The sequence below is a fragment of the Maniola hyperantus genome, chromosome 24, assembly GCF_902806685.2.
Source record: "Maniola hyperantus chromosome 24, iAphHyp1.2, whole genome shotgun sequence".
Taxonomy (NCBI): domain Eukaryota; kingdom Metazoa; phylum Arthropoda; class Insecta; order Lepidoptera; family Nymphalidae; genus Maniola; species Maniola hyperantus.
Genome location: NC_048559.1, coordinates 2,018,173 through 2,037,962, shown reverse-complemented (window position 1 = coordinate 2,037,962; position 19,790 = coordinate 2,018,173). Strand labels below are relative to the sequence as shown.

The 19,790-nt window shown below is 40.0% G+C and overlaps 1 protein-coding gene across 1 annotated transcript; it reads left to right on the top strand.

Moving 5' to 3' along the window:
• The first annotated feature begins 7,372 nt into the window (after positions 1-7,372).
• Positions 7,373-18,382, top strand: LOC117993716 (retinol dehydrogenase 14). Its single transcript, XM_034981527.2, has 3 exons — positions 7,373-7,531; positions 15,885-16,178; positions 17,464-18,382. The coding sequence occupies exons 2-3, from the start codon at positions 15,887-15,889 to the stop codon at positions 18,189-18,191; spliced, it is 1,020 nt and encodes a 339-aa protein (XP_034837418.1). The 5' UTR covers positions 7,373-7,531; positions 15,885-15,886; the 3' UTR covers positions 18,192-18,382.
• The last annotated feature ends 1,408 nt before the right edge of the window (positions 18,383-19,790 follow it).

The window sequence follows — 19,790 nt, the reverse complement described above, 5'->3', positions numbered from 1 at the left end:
GTAGATCCTTGAGACAGACAGGCGACGGCATATCTTTGATAGCCCTGACTTTATCTGGGTCGGGGGACACTCCATTTTTGAAAATATATGTCCTAAATATTTGACTTGTGTATGACCAAATTTACACTTACTTTTATTAAACTTTAGGTTGACTTCTTGAGCTTTTTTAAACACTCTTTGTAGATTTTCATCATGTTCTTGACGATCCTTGCCATAGACTAAAATATCATCAGCATACACCATGACTCCAGGTAGTACACCAAATGTTTCTGTCATAATTCTATGAAATATTTCAGGGGCACAGTTGATACCAAAAGGTAATCTCTAAACCTGTACCGGCCAAATGGGGTGTTGAATGTACACAACATTGAACTTTCTAAATCAAGACAGATAACCCAAAATCCACTGCTAGCATCCAGCGTAGAAAAATATGATGCTCCATGTAGCTTGGATCGCACAATATCAATAGTAGGTATTGGATAATGTGATCTACATATCGCTTCGTTCAAATTTCTTGGGTCAAGACAGACTCTAAGTGACCATTTTTCTTTTCGACTAAAATAAGTGAACTCACCCATGACGTTGGCTCGGTAACCTTGGTGATGACATCCAGACTTTCCATATGGTCCAATTCCTTCTTCAGTCTATCATGTAATGAGAATGGAACTTTCCGTGGTGGATCAATTTTGGGACGGACATCTTTATTGACAGTAATGTGACACTCACCAGGTAGACAGCCCAATCCATCGAATACAGATTTATACTTAGACAAAAGACTCTGTAAATCATTATTATTATTAATATAATATGACTGTAAATGTGACTGAACATGACAATTATTTTATAATGTGACTGTGACTGACAATTATTATTGTTAACTTGACAATTATGAGACTCGGACAGAGTTTGACTATCACTTGTGACTGGATTTGACTCATAGTTCTGACATACACTTGACAATGACTTGTGACTGGGTTTGACTCATAATTCTGACATACACTTTGACAATCATCTGACTTGGCTATATTAAAGACTCTTTTAATAAGACCTAACTCTGTACATGTACTTTTACCAATGACAGTTGGAGACGACACATTTGCTATAATAAAATTAATTGTTTTTGACTGAGATTGACTATTTATATGATAGGTACATTCAAGCTTTTGTTGACCTAATATTGGAATACTATTTCCACAATAAGACGTTACTTTGGCATGACAAGGTGACAAATTCTCAATGACATTTAATGACTGAAACAAATTATATGACATGACATTAGCATCACTTCCTGTATCTAAAATACACTGTACATTTATGTTATTAATTAAAAAATTAACACTCCAATCTGCATTTGTAGATAGACTTGAATTTAAATGCCCGACAAATAAACAGTTTGACTCATTACCTTCATATGTATCATTATCCTCTTGTTGTACATATTTCACTTGTTTAGACTTACAAAATGCTGCATAATGACCTAAAAATGAACACTTTTTGCACCTTGGATTGCGGCTGGTACCATTAAATCGATTGAACTTTGCCACACCGAGTACATATATTCCGATTTTTGAGACTGTGATCTAATGTCTTTGACTGAGCCAGTGATTCTGTGACTGCGACCGGGTTGCTCTTGACTGTGAACTAGACTGACTGAGTGACTGACGTTGGAAGAACACATTAGTAGATTCCTTGAATTCGGCTGCATGAGACTTTGCGACACTATAGTTTTTGACAGATTCCTTGCCCGTTCTAGGGTCAAATCCTTTCGAGGTAAAAGTTTTTCTCCCGAACATGTTTGATAATTTTCATGCATGTTAGTGATATAAATATCCTTTATCATTCTTCTTGTAACTCTCGAATTCGTCAGGACTTACTTTGTTTATTAAACGTGTTAAGGAAGTCTTCCAGACTTTCACCTACATTTTGTGTTTGTTGTAAAAAACTTGTAGCATTCATAGGTTCTGTTTCTTTTCGGCACAAAATATTCTTCAAATTTCTTTATTAGTTGACTGTACGTAATTTCTTCTATGTCTAGACTGAAAGTGTTGAATATTTCCAGGCATTTTCACTGCCTATTAAAATGTAAAAACTACTGCGACTTTTCTTGCATCACGATTCCTCGGAAAGGCCACTTCTGGCCTTCTAAAAATATGCCAAATGCTTGTTGCCACTTCTTCCAATTAACTGCCAATTGCCCTCCAGGAGCTCATAGGCTTAACGTGTTCACGACTATATTGAGCCTTTTTGATGTGACTTCGGTGACATTGTTTGTCCTTCCGTGCTGTCTCTCAACTTTTGTGTCCGGCATGTTTGTTTCCCACGGACACTTCTGACACCATGTATAATTTATAATGCTTTATTATAAATAATGTAACAATAAAATAGCCTGCATCAAGTGTATAGAAAATATATTATAATTTAATAATCACAAATCACAAGATGACTTTTTCTAACTAAGACTAATGACTAATGACACCGACCTCTTGTATCAAGATTGACACAGACTATGTATACTCATAACAATGACTTGCATAGCCATAAATAAGGAGTTGATTTTTCAATCGCCGAATAAACTCCGGTGTTTAATAGTCAAATCAGTTCTACCTTATTGCTGAGGGTCGTGACTCCTTTCCATTAATCTCTATGTATAAAAAATAATCGCTAAATGTGTTTCTGATCGCAAATCTCGAGAACAGCTGAACCGATTGCGCTAATTCTTTTTATATAATATTCCTTGAGTAGGAGGATGGTTCTTACGGAGAGAAAAATTAAAAAAAAATGCCTGAAAAAGAATCGACTGTTAGGCGGTACGAAGTTCGCCGGGACAGCTAGCATACCTAATTATAATACTATAATTCATCACTTTCGGCCGCATACCGTACGAACATTTACGAACGCGTTACATCATGACACGGTAATGTTATCTATACAGTATTGTAACTCGGCCGTATCTTTAAATAAATACCTACCGCCGCGCGGTACGTAAACATGCGATAGGGCTGCCCGCCTCCGGCATTTTAATTACATTTGCCTACTTTGTGTTTAAATATGTACTTGTCATTTGCCTACTTTGTGTTTAAATATGTACTTGTCATATTAAATATGTAGGTACTTGAACTTATTTTTAGTGAAAATATCGCGCGGTTATTATAAAAACAAAACACCGTCCGTTCGTCACTGCGGCACAGTCGCGACTGGCTGCACCGCGAGCGCACCGCAAGATCGAGGCGCGTAGGTATCGTTCGCGTTTCGCCCGTTTGTATGAAGTTGGAATACTGTATAGATAACATTACCGTGATCATGATGTGTGTCAATAAGTTATGCGCGGTCAAGTAACCTTTCCTTACCACCTCTACATAGAAAACAACAGCTTTCTTTGGAAAGTACAATGCGAAACAAAAGTGCATTACATAAATATTAATTAACCTTTGTAGGATTCCGTATGTAGGTACAGAGAAAAAACCGGTAAAATGCGATTCAGACTCGCGCACCGAGGTACTACAGTTCTATTTTTTCAAAATTTTGCACGATAAATCAAAAACTATTGGGCATAAAAATAAATAAAAATTGTTTTAGAATGTAAAGCATTGCTTTCTTTATCGCCCGCTGAGTGACTATGGGCTTACTTATGGGGCCTATAGTTAGCAACCATCGCAAAACCGATTGACGTTGGGGTCGCAAGGCGCTAGAACGGTGACCTTGTGCAAGTGTAGCGTTTGAAGACCCCCTCACTAGGTGGATTGAATACGCGAGTCATAGAAAGCCGCTAGATTCAGGTGACGCAAAACTGCGAGCGGCGAGTGGATGTACCTTTTTTTCCGCTGGTAAAAATGCTATTAGGCTTGCCGCACAAGGGCGGGTATGTGGGACTAACTCGCTGTTTTTTAACCGCCATCAGCATACCCACTAAAAAACCCAGCGGTGCCGTCCGCGTCAAGTATAAGACGTCTCAGGATCCCGGATATCGGATGCGACTGAGACGTCCTGGCGTTGGACCGGCACAAGTTTACTCCCAATGCCTGGGCAGGAGAAGGTGAGCATACTGCCTCCTTCTCCTCCCCTGTCCACTGCGGAGCGGGTGGGCGTCGGCGTCCAGCTCTCGTTCCCGCTCCGCGGCCTCCTTCAGTGTACACTACAAGAAACTTATGTCAGTCTATCAGTTGATGAATATTGGACAGTAAGATACTACCTATTCGTAAAAGCCGTACGAGAAACACGAATCTATTCGTGGACTTTAACAATATTAAATATAACAAGTGTTTATTTAAACTCGTATGTACTTGACTGTACGGATTTGCGAGATGCGCTCGCGCATAATATTAAAGTGTTTTTGTACAGTCGGCAAAACAAATCGATTGTCATTACCATCGTTTCTCTGAACCGCGGACATAGACTTGTCACGATGATATTATCATAACTTTTGAAGTAGGTATAGTACGCGAGATATAGTAGGCGAGATGGCAATCGGGGTATAAGGCGGGGGGAGGGGGAGGGGGGGGGGTCACATTGCATCGTAGGTCGGGCGCGACTATTTACCTGCTGGGAACTGTAGATATAGAAAGTTCAATCCACGAAGACGCACCCCACTATTTTTGGTGCGGGGAAACCAAGGTTGCGGGGAGGGATTTCTAGATAATTTATCTTCTTGTGCGTATGCCCACATCGTTATGACTTACGATAAAACTCACAGTCTCAGCACATAGCATATTTTGCATTGTAACTGATTGGGACAAAAACTGGGGCGCGTCATCGTGGATTGAACTATCTATCTATACACCTGCAGGGTTAGCATGGGCGGGGATATAATTTTCTCCCCGGGGAAAGGGTAAAATCTTTATCCCCTCCGACAGCTTTATCCACTCTCCGAGCATGGGCTCACGGGTGGATATAATTATCCACAGTGAATAAAACGGGGGACTTTTCGGTTTTTGGATCTTTTCCTTTACCTTTATTGGGTTAATGGTAATTGGTATTTGGGACCTATGTTGGGTTAACCTAACCCAACCATATTCCAAACATAACCCAAACACAACCCAAACATAACACAAACATAACCCAAACATAACCCAAACACAACCCAAACATAACCTAAACCCAACAGGTACCGCGAGACATGTTTTGATTTTTTAAGTTCTATGAGAATTGAGAATAAACTTAAACCCACGTCTAATGTCGAGGATAAAATTGTCCCCGAATTAGGGATAAACTTCTCCTCTCCCCTGTTGCCGTGCTTTGAGAGGTGGACAAGTAAATTTTATCCCTCGTCAGTGGATATAATTGGGGGATAAAATTTTTGTCTCCTGCCCATGCTAGGGGGGCTGCATTGATTTACATCGTGGACGTGGACGCTCCCGCCTCCCGCGTTCATGACGCGCAGGTGTGGCCGTAGCTTTAGTCCGGCCTATAAGTGTTCAGTTTTCGCAAGGTACATATTTACAAGGAAATGACGTTCTTCTTTACAGTTTCTGTTTTCCGTCACACTTTCTAAAGTTTCTACAGTTTAAATAATAATTACTTTTACCTGAGTAAGCTGTGGTAGCCTAGTGGTTAGAACGTCCGCCTTCCAATCGGAGGTCGGGGATTCGATCCCGGGTACGCACCTCTAACTTTTCGGAGTGATGTGCCTTTAATATCACTTGCTTTAACGGTGAAGGAAAACTTCGTGAGGAAACGTGCATGCCTGAGAGTTCTCCATAATGTTCTCAAAGGTGTGTGAAGTCTACCAATCCGCACATGGCCGGCGTGGTAGACTATGGCTATCTCACTCTGAGAGGAGATCCGTGCTCTGTAGTGAGCCGGTGCGGCGATGGGTTGATCATGATGATGACTTACTTAAATAGCACATAACTCCGAAAAGATAGAAGTTTTGAACCCCCGACCACCGAATAGAAGGATAGAGGTGCATGCCCGGGATTGAACCCCCGACCTCCGAATAGTAGACGGACGTCTTAACCTATCACAGGTTTCTATAGGTATAGAAAGATAGAAAGATAGATAGAAATACTTTATTGCACACAAAAAATATTACATAACTATTACAGAAACAGCAGAAAGCTGTGATAGGTAATTCAAATAGGTACCTATAGAAAGTACATGAGTAATAATAACCATTACATACAAAATAGTAAACACTTAGATTATATACAAGATATACAACATAATGTGACTTGATCAACGGTTAACGAGAGAAAACGGCTCAAGTCAATGCCTTCGAATTTCTATAGAGAAATCATCTGCCATAATCACTTAGTCACCATCTACAGCGGACTATAAGTCCCTCGGAGGCCTGGGGCGATATTCACTTTAATGAGGCCCCCGTTCAATACGGTATTTGATTATGATCAACCCATCGCCGGCTCACTACAGAGGACGGGTTTCCTCTGACACAATATGACAGTTTGTTCCGGCGCTTCTTTTGCTTGTTCTCAGGTGGAAGAAGCGCCGGAATAACCAGCTCTTAGCTTTAAATTGTCATGTGTGGCACAATTGCATAAATAAACGTCTTTTCTTTCTTTCTTTCTTTTCCTCTACTCATATAAGTAGAGCTGCTCTTAGTAATCATTTAGGTATCGAATAAGTTCTTGTAGACTGTAGGATCTCTAGAAAAAGCATTAAGGAACCAACGCAGGTAATCATCATCATCATCACCATCATGATCCATCGCCGGCTCACTACAGAGCACGGGTCTCCTCTCTTAGTGAGAAACGTTTTGGCCATAGTCTACCACGCTGGCCATGTGCGGATTGGTAGACTTCACACACCTTTGAGAACATTATGGAGAACTCTCAGGCATGCAGATTTCCTTACGATGTTTTCCTCTACCGTCAAAGCAAGTGATAATTTTTTATAAAGAATTTGTAATTATGACTAATATTCCCCTTTCCCCTCCAATTAAGCGTAAAGCAGAAAGCTTGTGCTAGGAGTGGGTACGACAATAGTGCAACGGGTGGGGTTTGAACCGCCGACCTTTCGGAATTCAGTCCGCTCCTTGACCGTTAAGCTATTGAGGCTGAGGCTCTGAATATTTCATTTCTTAAAACGCTCATAACTCCGAAAAGTTAGAGCTGCGTCACGGCTGCGTGCCCGGGATCGAACCCCCGACCTCTCGAATAGGAGGCGGACGTCTTAAGCCACTAGGCTATCACTAGGTATAAGTCCCGCAAATTTCTAATCGACGTCAGCACTAGACTGAAGTTTCGAGCTGGATGGTATATTTTTATTTCGGCTGACGTCAAATTCAATTCGATGTTAATGAGATATGGTTCCAGCGCAATAGCTATTTGCGGGACTTACATCTTATTTGCTTTTCATAGCTATTCGAAATCTTCTCGTCTTGAAGGCGGGCTAACAGTTACAACTTACAAACTTACAAGTTACAACTGCCAGTTTGTTGTGAAACGTTATTGTATACGGTCGTGAATCGTGACTCGTGACTCGTGTGGAATAATAAAGAATTACTTAGCTGGAATAATAAATAATTACTTAGCTAGTTTTTTTTATAATTATTTAAAACACGTGGTCTTCATTAAAGGTAAGTTATTTTTTTTTATTCAATTAAACTTTTACAAGTACTTTTGGATCGTCAAATGCATCTACCACTGGTTCGGAATGCCTTTCCTACCGAGAAGAACCAGCAAGAACCACTCGTCGGTGGCTCTTGTCAAAGATTTGATGTACAATTATGATTTAATTTCATATCATAGGAATACCTACCTACCTATTTAGATTCTAGACAGGTCATAGACTAGCACTAAACCTACCTATGCATAGAGATCCTATGCGTTTATTTATACGTTCTGTCTGTCCGTCTGTCTGTCTGTCAACAAACCTACAGGGTACTTCCCGTTGACCTAGAATCATTAATTTTGGCAGGTAGGTAGCTCTTATAGCTGACATTCGGGGAAAAATCTGAAAACCGTGAATTTGTGGTTACATCACACAAAAAAATTAAATTGTGTTCATTCATGAACTATAATAATTAGTATTTTCAATTATAAAAGTAAGATAATCACATTATATCAAGTGGGGTATCATATGAAAGGGCTTCACTTGTGGATTCTAAAACAGATTTTTATTTATTTTTATGAATCATAGTTTTTGATTTATCATGCAAAATGTCGAAAAAATACGACAACGGCGGCGGCCAAGTCCGAGTCAGGCTCGCGTAACGAGGGTTCCGTACATCAGTCCTTTCATATGATACCCCATTTGATATAGTTATCTTACTTCGAAAATTGAAAATACTAATTAATCTGATGTAACCACAAATTCACGGATTTCAGATTTTTCCCCGAATGTCTGCTATAAGACCTACCTACCTGCCAAATTTCATGATTCTAGGTCAACGGGAAGTACCCTGTAGGTTTCTTGACAGACCGACAGACAGACAACCAAGTGATGTAAAGGTTCCGTTTTTCCATTTGAGGTACGGAACCGTAAAAAAAGAGAGTGCTCTCTCGAGCATTACGATACGACTACGATTCAACTTTTAAAATGTAGGTACGTCATTAGTTTTGATGTTTCGACAATAAGCGCTGACTTTCTTTGACTAGGTATTAGATAACATAAACAACTTTTCATTTACACCTAAGTAAGCACAGTCGCTAGTCACTTTCTTTCGTTCCTAATCGAGACAACAATAAAAGATGAATTCAGTTATAAGTCCCGCAAATTGCTAATGTGCGTGGCCGCCATTTTATTGACGTCAGCACTAGACTGAAGTTTCGAGCTGATGGTATATTTTTATTTCGGTTGACGTCAAAATGACGTCATTTCGTTGTTAATTAGATATGGTCCCAGCGCAATAGCAATTTGCGGGACGTATACGTATAGTGTAATAAGCTGTGATAGCCTAGTGGTTAGGACGTCCGCCTTCTAATCGCAGGTCGGGGATTCGAACCCGTGGCCCTACCGCGGTTGTTTGACAGCTACAATGTCACGATCGCAATCATCTCTGATTGGTTAATGCTCGCGCACTATTGGCTACAATGCATTGTTGCAACAAGAATCGCACAAATTCAGCCAATCAGAACAATTGAGATTGTAATAATGATTGATGCAGGTTTTAGACAATCGCCCTACCGGGCACGCACCTCTAACTTTTCACAGTTATGTGCGTTTTATTTATTTTATTTTTATTTTATTTTTATTTATTTTATATCTTATTAGAACGGCAGTGCCACTTACACTAACTAGATGATTAATAATAAATTTAAATACAAATAAAGGTACAAGAAAAAAGACATAAAATGCAAAACGATAAATGATCAAAGATATTTATGTTAAGTACCCTTATCAGCAGTACACTTATTATGAATGCGAAAGTGTGTTTATTTGTTGGTTTGTTGATTGGTCCTTCAATCACGTCGCAACGATAAAACGGATTGACGTGATTTTTTGCATGGGTATAGATAAAGACCTGGAGAGTGACATAGGCAACTTTTTATCCTGGGAAATCTAAAAGTTCCCACGGGATTTTAAAAACCGAATTCCACGCGAACGAAGTCGCGAGCATCATCTAGTTAGGTACTAGATTCTAGTAATATATATTTTTTCGCGTGTACTATTATACTAAGTTCGAAACACAAAGGAAAACATATTTTTCCAAGAAAACGGTATCTTCTTTACCTACACAGTAATTAGTTTGTAAAAGACGAACTACGAAGATACTAGTGATGTTAGGAATGTTATAGATTGGGGATTCGCGCATGCGAATGCGAATAATCAGTTTTTGTTTAAATTTGGCGCCATTTGTCTACGGCTTGGTGACCTTGGCGGCAGTCCCGTTACCAAATAATAATTTTTTATTTTTTTTTATTCAGATACAAGTTAGCCCTTGACTGCAATCTCACCTGGTGGTAAGTGATGATGCAGTCTAAGATGATAGCGGGCTAACCTGGAAGGGGTATGGCAGTTTTTTTTATTAAACCCATACCCCTTTGGTTTCTACACGGCATCGTACCGGAACGCTAAATCGCTTGGCGGCACGGCTTTGCCGGTAGGGTGGTAACTAGCCACGGCCGAAGTCTCCCACCAGACCAGACCAGAAATTTAGAAATTATAAAATTCCAAACCCCTGCCAGGAATCGAACCCGGGACCTCCCACTATTAAGACCACAGCGCTCACCACTGCGCCAGGGAGGTCGTCATATAGTCGATATCGTCATAAGAAGACTGATAATGTGATTACGAGGTTAAGTTACTTGTATTACATTAAAAAACATAAGAAATTAATGGATTTGGTTTTATTAACCAACTAGAGGATGCCCGCGACTTCGTCCGCGTGGATTTAGGTATTTAAAAATCCCGTGGGAACTCTTTGATTTTCCGGGATAAAAAGTAGCCTATGTCCTTCCCCGGGATGCAAGCTATCGCTGTATAAAGTTTCGTCAAAATCGGTTGAACGGATGGGCTGTGAAAGGCTAGCAGACAGACAGACAGACAAACTTTCGCATTTATAATATTAGTATGGATTATTACTTACATCAAAAAAAAAATATGTTCACAAAACATTCGCAGTAATTTCGCGGAATGCGAATGCGAATATGCAAAAATATGCGAATATCCGCGAATGTGAATGCGAATATTCGTTACATCACTATTACGTACTCAAGTCTCATCTCACAGAGTCATCGTCTCTTATAGCAAAGAAACAAGCTGAATTCTTAAACATGAGGATGTTTACGTGACGACAATTTAAATCATAATATCCGTGTAGTAGGTAGGTAGAGGCTGGGAGGCCCTAGATTTCATTTAAAGATTAAAAGTTCTGTGTACAAAGTTAGGTAGTATCATCATCATCATCATCAACCGATAGACGTCTCCTGCTGGACATAGGTCTCTTGTAGGGACTTCCACACGCCACGGTCTTGCGCCCCCGCAATCCAGAGGCTCCCTGCGACTCGTCTGATGTCGTCCGTCTACCTAGTGGGGGGTCTTTCAGTGCGAGGTCGCTGGCTGGCTGGCTGGCTGGCTGACTGACTGACTGACTGACTGGCTGGCTGGCTGGCTTTTCCCAGCGATAAAAAACAAAGGTAGTTACTATCGAATACTGTGCTATAACTCTGCTCTATCAGGACTAGCTGATGCCCGCGACTTCGTCCGCGTGGAATTAGGTTTATAAAAATCCCGTGGGAACACTTTGATTTTCGGGATAAAAAGTAGCCTATGTCACTCCAGGTCTTTATCTATACCCATGCAAGAAATCACGTACATCCATTGCACCGTTGCGACGTGATTGAAGGACAAACCAACAAACCAACAAACAAACACTTTCGCATTTATAATAAGGGTACTGAAGTAACCAGAATGCTGTATGCTACCAGAATGCTATCAAACCCAGGACCTTGAGGGACTCCGCACAGTAAAAGAGGTCATCATCAATGCCTAACAATGTCACAAATAACAATACCACACAATAGGTATACCTACTAACTAGTACTACCGAATGCTCAAAGTTGCTTAACTTGATAATAACAATGGATCGAATTTCTATAAAAATAGGACGTTATATATTCAGTTACCTAATGTATCGAGTTACAATTTTATTAACACAAAAAAGTAAAAACTTTTGTTTTGGAATGCGATATTGTGGCTAACTCCGTTGTACCACAATTCGCTAATCAAAATTAAAATGACAAGTCTAAATCTATTGCTATCCCTTTCAAAATGTTGCTTGCGGAAAAGCATAGTACTAGATTTCAATTACAATCTCAATTGTTGTGATTGGCTGAATTTGTGCTATTCTTGTTGCAACAATGCATTGTAGCCAATAGTGAGTGATCGTCAACCAATCAGAGGTGATTGCGATCGTGACATTGTAGCTGTCATTCTTCCGCAATCGCACAGCTATTTAGTTAAAAATAGTTTAGAGTTGTGTACAAATATTGACCTAGCGAGTAAGCCGTGATAGCCTAGTGGTTAAGACGTCCGCCTTCTTTTCGGGAAGTCGGAGGTTCGATCCCGGGCATGCACCACTAACTTTTCGGGGTTATGTGCGCTTTTAAAACAATTAAATATCACTTGCTGTAACGGCGGATGCCTACGTCATAATAGCTATCTGGCATGCCAAATTTCAGCCCGATCTGTCCAGTAGTTTGAGCTGTGTGTTGATAGATCAGTCAGTCAGTCAGTCAAACAGTCAGTCACCTTTTCCTTTTCAGGCTTCCGTACATCAAAAGGAAAAACGGAACCCTTATAGGATCACTTTGTTGTCTGTCTGTCTGTCTGTCGGTCTGTCAAGAAACCTACAGGGTACTTCCCGTTGACCTTAGAATCATGAAATTTGGCAGGTAGGCAGGTAGGTCTTATAGCAGACATTCGAGGAAAAATCTGAAAACCCTGAATTTGTGATTACATAAAAAAAAAATTCTTTTCAATTTTGGAATTATCGTGCAAAATGTCGAAAAAATACGACTGTAGTACGGAACCCTCGTTGCGGGAGTCTGACTCGCACTTGGCCGGGTTTTTATAATATTTAGATTTAAGATTTAAGACTACGAATATTGGTGCTAATAGGTTTGTAAGCGAAACTTACGTAATTTCGTCACATGAGTGTTATTTCGTCCTTCTCATAATGGTCCCTGCGGAAAAGGATAGCATTAATGTAAATCCATTTAATTTAGATTTTAGGTTAATTTGTTGTGTCATTTGTATCAGCATCTTATTATAAAGTTGATAGCATATTACACCACGCACCGCATGTTTTTATCCGACAACTGCAAAGCGGTAGGGCGATTGTCTAAAACCTGCATCAATCATTATTACAAATCTCAATTGTTCTGATTGGCTGAATTTGTGCGATTTTTGTTGCAACAGTGCATTGTGGCCAATAGTGAGCGAGCATTAACCAATCAGAGATGATTGCGATCGTGACATTGTAGCTGTCAAACAACCGCGGTAGAGCCACAGGGTTATGATTTTAGCAGTCTAGGTATGTAGTTCCTTACGCCATTTTTACTGTACAAATCTTATGCCTACACACTCGAAACTATATAAAATATTTATTTTTTCCAACCTACTCCTATCCATATACATTGGCCCGGGACCGAAAGAGACAAAACTGCAATCATAGAAAAACTCATTAGGAAGAAGTTTAGTCGAACCTTGACTTACGCCGCCGCTAATCGCTCGCATTAAATAAATTAATTACTTATGGTGGAACGAGTGTTAAAATCAGCGACCAGTGAAGTGTACCTATCGAAGGAATAATTGATATAACACCCAGGTGAGTCCCGTTGGGCCCTCCTTTTCACTCAAAGATTTCCACCATATTTTTGGTCCTTCTCCCTCGAATACTAACCCTTTATTCCCGCTTTTCCCGCTATATAAGTAGGTACAATATTATCCCGCTATCCATTTTGATCCATAATTTCATAAATTACTATGTATGTATGTATTACTATGTATGTTTGTATTTGTGTATGTTCCATCGTAGTGCCTAAACTACTAAGCCGATTTGATGAATGGGGTTTTTCAATCGATTCGTTACTATAGTCCGAATGACATATATGTATGTCACGCTATGTGCTTGTGTGAAAAACAGAGTTACCACCTGTTTTACGGCAAATTACCCTAAACACATCGAATAATAAATCCCTGCTTTAATAAGCCTTATAGACCTTTAGAAAGAGTTTCGTAGAGCGCTGTCTCTGTCGTTGAGACCGACAAAACGTCACATACCTACCTACCCACGTATGTTTTCATAAATAGTGCCAGGAGCCGTAGTCTTAGAGCTCTGTAGCACAGAGTAGTCTGTAGTCTCAGAACAAGGACTATTAGAAGTAGCCCTATTGTGACACTTACTGTCAGAGCGAGATAGCTAAATGCATTTAAGCTTTTATTAGAACGTGACAAAATGATTAAGTTTTGTCCTTATCACCGTGGCCACTTTTTTTTGTTTGCCAAAATGTATTTGTACGTGAGATTTTGGCAAACAACGTAAAGTGAGGTTATGTTGACTCAAGCATTGTAAATAAATAATTGATTCGTTTTGTTGTTTTTTGTTTTTGAAGTTATTGTGCAATGGTGGGTTGCAGTATACTAGGCAACAATAGCCGAAGCGAACGTAAAATAGACGGAATAACATTTCACAAGTAAATACCTCTGCTTGAGCGAGAGGGACTGAGGGGGCCACGCTAGTTGCATATCTGGACATATCTGTGTCCATTCTGTGTCTGTAGTCTTTACTCTAGTCTATACCAGCCGACAGAGTAATAAAGACTTTATTACTCTGTCTGTGCTCTGTCTACAATACGACCTCTATACTCTACTAAGATGTAAAAGTTTTCAACGTGCTATGCTAGATGACGCCACTTTAATTTTGTGGCGCGCTAAAGCTTAGATCTATTCAGCATGTAAAGCAACCGTAGCATCGTAACACGCTAGGATTTTTCGCAACAAAAACAGCTCAAACTGTCTAGAAACTGAAATTTTGCAATTTTTTTGTAGATCGCATTCTCTTATCGAGAATAAGTCGGTCTTAGACCAGTTATCATAGTAAAGATATGTATTATGTAAGATATTTGGGTTTGGCACATGCGAGACGCGAGTAGATATTACAAATTACAATATAATTATAATTACACTAGCTGATCCGCCCGGGCTTCATCATCATCATCATGATCAACCCATCACCGGCTCACTACAGAGCGCGGGTCTCCTCTCAGAGTGAGAAGGGTTTTGACCATAGTCTACCACGCTGGCCATGTGCGGATTGGTAGACTTCACACACCTTTGAGAACATTATGGAGAACTCTCAGGCATGCAGGTTTCCTCACGATGTTTTCCTTCACCGTTAAAGCAAGTGATATTTAATTAATTAAAACGCACATAACTCCGAAAAGTTAGAGGTGCGTGCCCGGGATCGAACCCCCGACCTCCGATTAGAAGGCGGACGTCCTAACCACTAGGCTATCACTGCTTATCACTGCGCCCGGGCTTCACTCGGGTGGAATTTATAAAATCAGCGTGGGGGTGGAATATCCAAAAATCCTGAAACACGTATTTCTTCATTTGCAACCGGCAACCCATTTGGGTTTCCCCAATTTTCATTAAACTAACCAACTTGCTAGGTAGGTGGCGCTAGATTTTGTCAAAAATAAATACCTACCTATTTTTATTTTCACACGACATAGGTGTTGGGTGTAAACTGTAAAGCGCAACGCGAAAAGAGTTCGGACTGTTCGGTACCTAGAGTTCATGAATTTATATTATACTAGCTTATGCTCGCGACTTCGTCCGCGTGGACTACACAAATTTCAAACCCCTATTTCACCCCTTCAGGGGTTGAATTTTCGAAAATCCTTTCTTCGCGGATGCCTACGTCATAATAGCTATCTGCATGCCAAATTTCAGCCTGATCCGTCCAGTAGTTTGACCTCTGCGTTGATAGATCAGTCAGTCAGTCAGTCACCTTTTCCTTTTATATATTTAGATTATACTCGTTCCATTCGTACTCTAGCTATGCTAAACGCATGGACCGATATCTTACGAGTGCTACTTAATAAAGATATTAAAATCGGGTATTTGACTACATCAAAAATTAATTATTACTCAGTGATTATTAAATAGAGGGTCTTCCAAAATACGTAAAATCCACTTCCTTTGTTGGTTTTAAGTGAAATAACCATTTTAAATTATCGATTAAACTAAAAAAGCACGTCAAATGATTGTGACGTCACACACCGGTATTTCATAGAATCTCGCATACTAAGCGCGCGTTTTGACGTTTGATAAAAAGTTACTGATTTGACTAGTTGTCAAATACCGTATTATAAGTCACTCTAAATCCGTGGCCGTGACCACCGTTGAAATGCGTGCGGCGCATGTTGTAATATGCGATTAGCTTAACAATAAAATAAAACCGCTGCGGTTATTTGTTCTAGACATGATTGTAGCTGAGGCTTGGAAGTCGAACTACCTTTACTGGCTACTCCCCGCCGTGTTACTCATCGGTCTACTCGCCATACTTGGTCTACTCCTGCTATTCTTTCTACTCCGCCTCTACGCCAAGCTAACCTGTGGAAGGTACAGGGAAGAGACCAGGATGGATGGGAAGACGGTGATTGTGACGGGCTGTACCAGTGGGATAGGGAAGGAAACTGCTAAGGAGTTGGCCAAGCGAGGCGCCAAGGTCATCATGGCTTGCCGGAGCTTGGATAAAGCGGAGAAAGTCAAAGGTAAGGTCTCATTTTTTTAAATACTTTATTGCACACAACAACAACACAAATAAACATAGTTAAAACATACAAGGATCTTAATCTAATAGCCGTAGCATGCAAAGGCGGCCTTATCGCTAAAGCGATGTCTTCCAGGCAACCTTTGACGAAAGGAATCACGAAAGCACGGGTTGGTGCGGCAGCCGAAAATGGCCCATTATCATCATCAAAATAGGTCTTTTCTAGGTACTTCCACACGCCACGGTCTTGCGCCGCTGCCAACCAGTGTGGTTCCTTTGATGTCGGCTGCCCACCTAGCGGGGGGTCTTCCAACGCTGCGTTTTCCGGTGCGAGGTCGCCCTTCTAGCACCTTATGGGACCCCAAACATAACAGGGGCTTGGAAGTCGAACTACCTTTACTGGCTATTCCTCGCCGTTCTGCTCATCCTACTGTTACTTATTAACATACCTACCTAACCTACCTATAGTCACAGAATATATAACCTACGCGACATGGTGACAGGTCGAGAATCGAGATGACAATCGGGATGGGAACGCCCTGCACACCCGCACAGCCGTCCGCACAGGTGTGCGGGGCGTCCCCCCGCCTCTTACCCCGCCTGCCATCTTTATCTGTCGCGTACTATAGGTAAACGGCAAAAAAATTGGCTAACTTAGGAGCTAATAAGATTATTATGGCCTCGAGTTTGGATAAGGTTGAGAAAGTCAAAGGCATGTCAAAGGTGAGCTATTGTTCAGTTGTTGTGACAGCTGACAGGTATATGGTATATGCGTCACGAATTACGGCCGTTACGCACTCATTTTGCACGATAAATAAAAAATAGTTATGCATAAAAATAAATAAAAATCTGTTTTAGACTGTACAGGTAAAACCCTCTCATGTGATACCCAACATGGTATAGTAATCTTACATTGAAAGTTGAAAATACTAATTATTATTTGTTCATGAACACATTTTAATTATTTTTTGTGATGGAACCACCACACATTCACGGTTTTCGTATTTATTCCTTTACTTGTGCTATAAGACCTATCTACCTACCAATGATTCTCGGTCAACGGGAAGTACCGTATAGGTTTTCATGACAGACACGACGGACACGGACAGACAGACAACGAAGTGATCCCATAAAGGTTCCTTTTTTCTTTTTGAGGTACTTACTTACGGAAAAAAATCTATTCATATTATTTTAACAAACTCTTTCTCATTCTTAGAAGAGATCTGTGATCATAGCGATGTATTGATGATAATTGATCTAACTAATGACAATTAATTTCCTTCCAGACGAAATCATCGAAGCGACAAAAAACAGCAATATCCTCATCAAAAAACTGGACCTAAGTTCTTTCGCGTCCATACGATCCTTCGCTCAAGACATCAACAAAACCGAAAAATCCCTAGACGTATTAATTCACAACGCTGGGTACGCAGAATCCTTCAAGAAGGCCAAATCGGAAGACGGCATAGAGTTAACTATGGTCACGAATCATTATGGACCATTTCTATTAACCCATCTCCTTATAGATTTGTTGAAAAAGAATGCCCCGTCAAGAATAGTTGTCGTTGCATCCTCCTTGTATCGACTGGCATCCGTAAATTTGGACAATCCGAATCCTTTAACAGTAAATCCCGCGTATTTGTACTACGTGTCAAAGGAGGCAAACATTTTGTTCACCCGGGAATTGGCGAGGAGATTGGAAGGTACGGGAGTGACAGCTAATTGTCTGCACCCTGGTTTAATAGACAGTGGGATTTGGAGGAACGTCCCAGCACCGTTGAGTTGGGGATTGTCTTTGATTAAGTATTGTTTCTTCAAAACCCCAGTCGAAGGTTGTCAGACGTCTGTCATGTTGACGGTAGATGAAAATCTAACAAAGGTTAGTGGCAAGTACTTTTCGGATTGCCACGAGAGTTCGCTGTCCAGTTCGGCAAGTGATATGGGCAGAGCTCGGAAGCTATGGGAAATTTCTGAGAAGATGGTCAAATTAGAAGAGGGTGAGCCTAAGTTATAAAGCGCAACGCACACTGGAAGAGTGGAGTATGACTGTATGTTTGTGTTGGATGCAATGGCCAGTATTTTTATGTTTATAAAATAATTCGTTCAATGCCATCAATTTCTAAAATTAATAACTAAGTTTAATTATTTGACACAATTAACTACTTTAATCCATTGAAGGTTCACAACGAAAAACTATTTTAATATCACTCAAAGAAGCAGCAATGTAGGTAACGCATCCTTAACTACCTGTCATGCAACTAAACTTTATTTAATTTAAAATACTATCGATCCTACCTACCTACATGAAAATTATGTTGTTTAAGTATGAATAAGTTAATTAAAACTGTATTTTAGCACAAGTACTCACCTATATCAAATATTATTACCAGCTTACTTGTAATTGTTTAATTTAACAATAATAATATATTGCCGTGCTTAGAAAGATACTAATTGATTTAATGATTTTTGTATTATTGATCTTTTGCTTTTTAGTTAATAAAATAATAATAAATTGAAATTACTTTTATTTAAATACCTACTACTACACTACTACTACATCATACGCGACTACATCCACGTTTTTTTTTTTTATTCAGATACAAGTTAGCCCTTGACTGCAATCTCACCTGATGGTAAGTGATGATGCAGTCTAAGATGATAGCGGGCTAACGTGGATTTAGGTTTACATCCCGTGGCGCGGGCATCACCTAGTAGTATAAAGAGCAACCGCCGAGTTTCTTGCTGGTTCTTCTCGGTAGGAAAGGCATTCCGAACCAGGGGTAGATGCATCCGACTATTCGTAAGTACTTGTAAAAGTTTATAGTTTATACGAATAAAAAAGATTTTTTTTTTAGTATAGACTATAGTGTGTTATCTAATATCTATGGTACCTGATAACGCCTTCAGCTACGCAAGTTGCGTACAAGGCGTTCTGAAAAATTAATGGTAATATAACCCTACCACTAGGTGAAGGAAAACTTAATCGTGATAAACAAATACTCAAACCTCTTGGCTTATGTGATTTCTAGGTTAACAAATAAACGCGCGACCAAATGAACTCTAAGCGCCATCTAGTTCCATGAGCAAACACTTATTATAGACTGAGCCAGGGTCCTATCCAGCCTATGCATCCAGCTATAGACCGGCGCGGGCGGTGCCACAGTTGACAGTAAGAACTTCTAACAAAACGTAGAGGCTTCACCTACCCTGGCAGGCATTAAATGCGACGCTATGAAACGACGCATTGATGTAGGAAGTAATAATCCGGTATTTGACGACTAATCAAATCAGCATCTTTTTATCAAACGTCAAAACACGCGCTTAGTATGCGTGCTGCTATGAAATACTGGCATGTGACGTCACAATCATTTGACGTACTTATTAGTTTAATCGATAATTTAAAATGGTTATTACTATTAACACTAACAAAGCACGTGGATTTTACGTATTTTGGAAGACTCTATTTAAGAATCACTGATTTATTTTTGACATAGGCAAATACAAATCATTTCTTAGAAATTACTAAATAGAGGGTCTTCCGAAAATCGTAAAATCCAAGACCGCCCTTAATTTTAAGTTTGTTAACCATTTAAAATTATCGATTTAACTACTA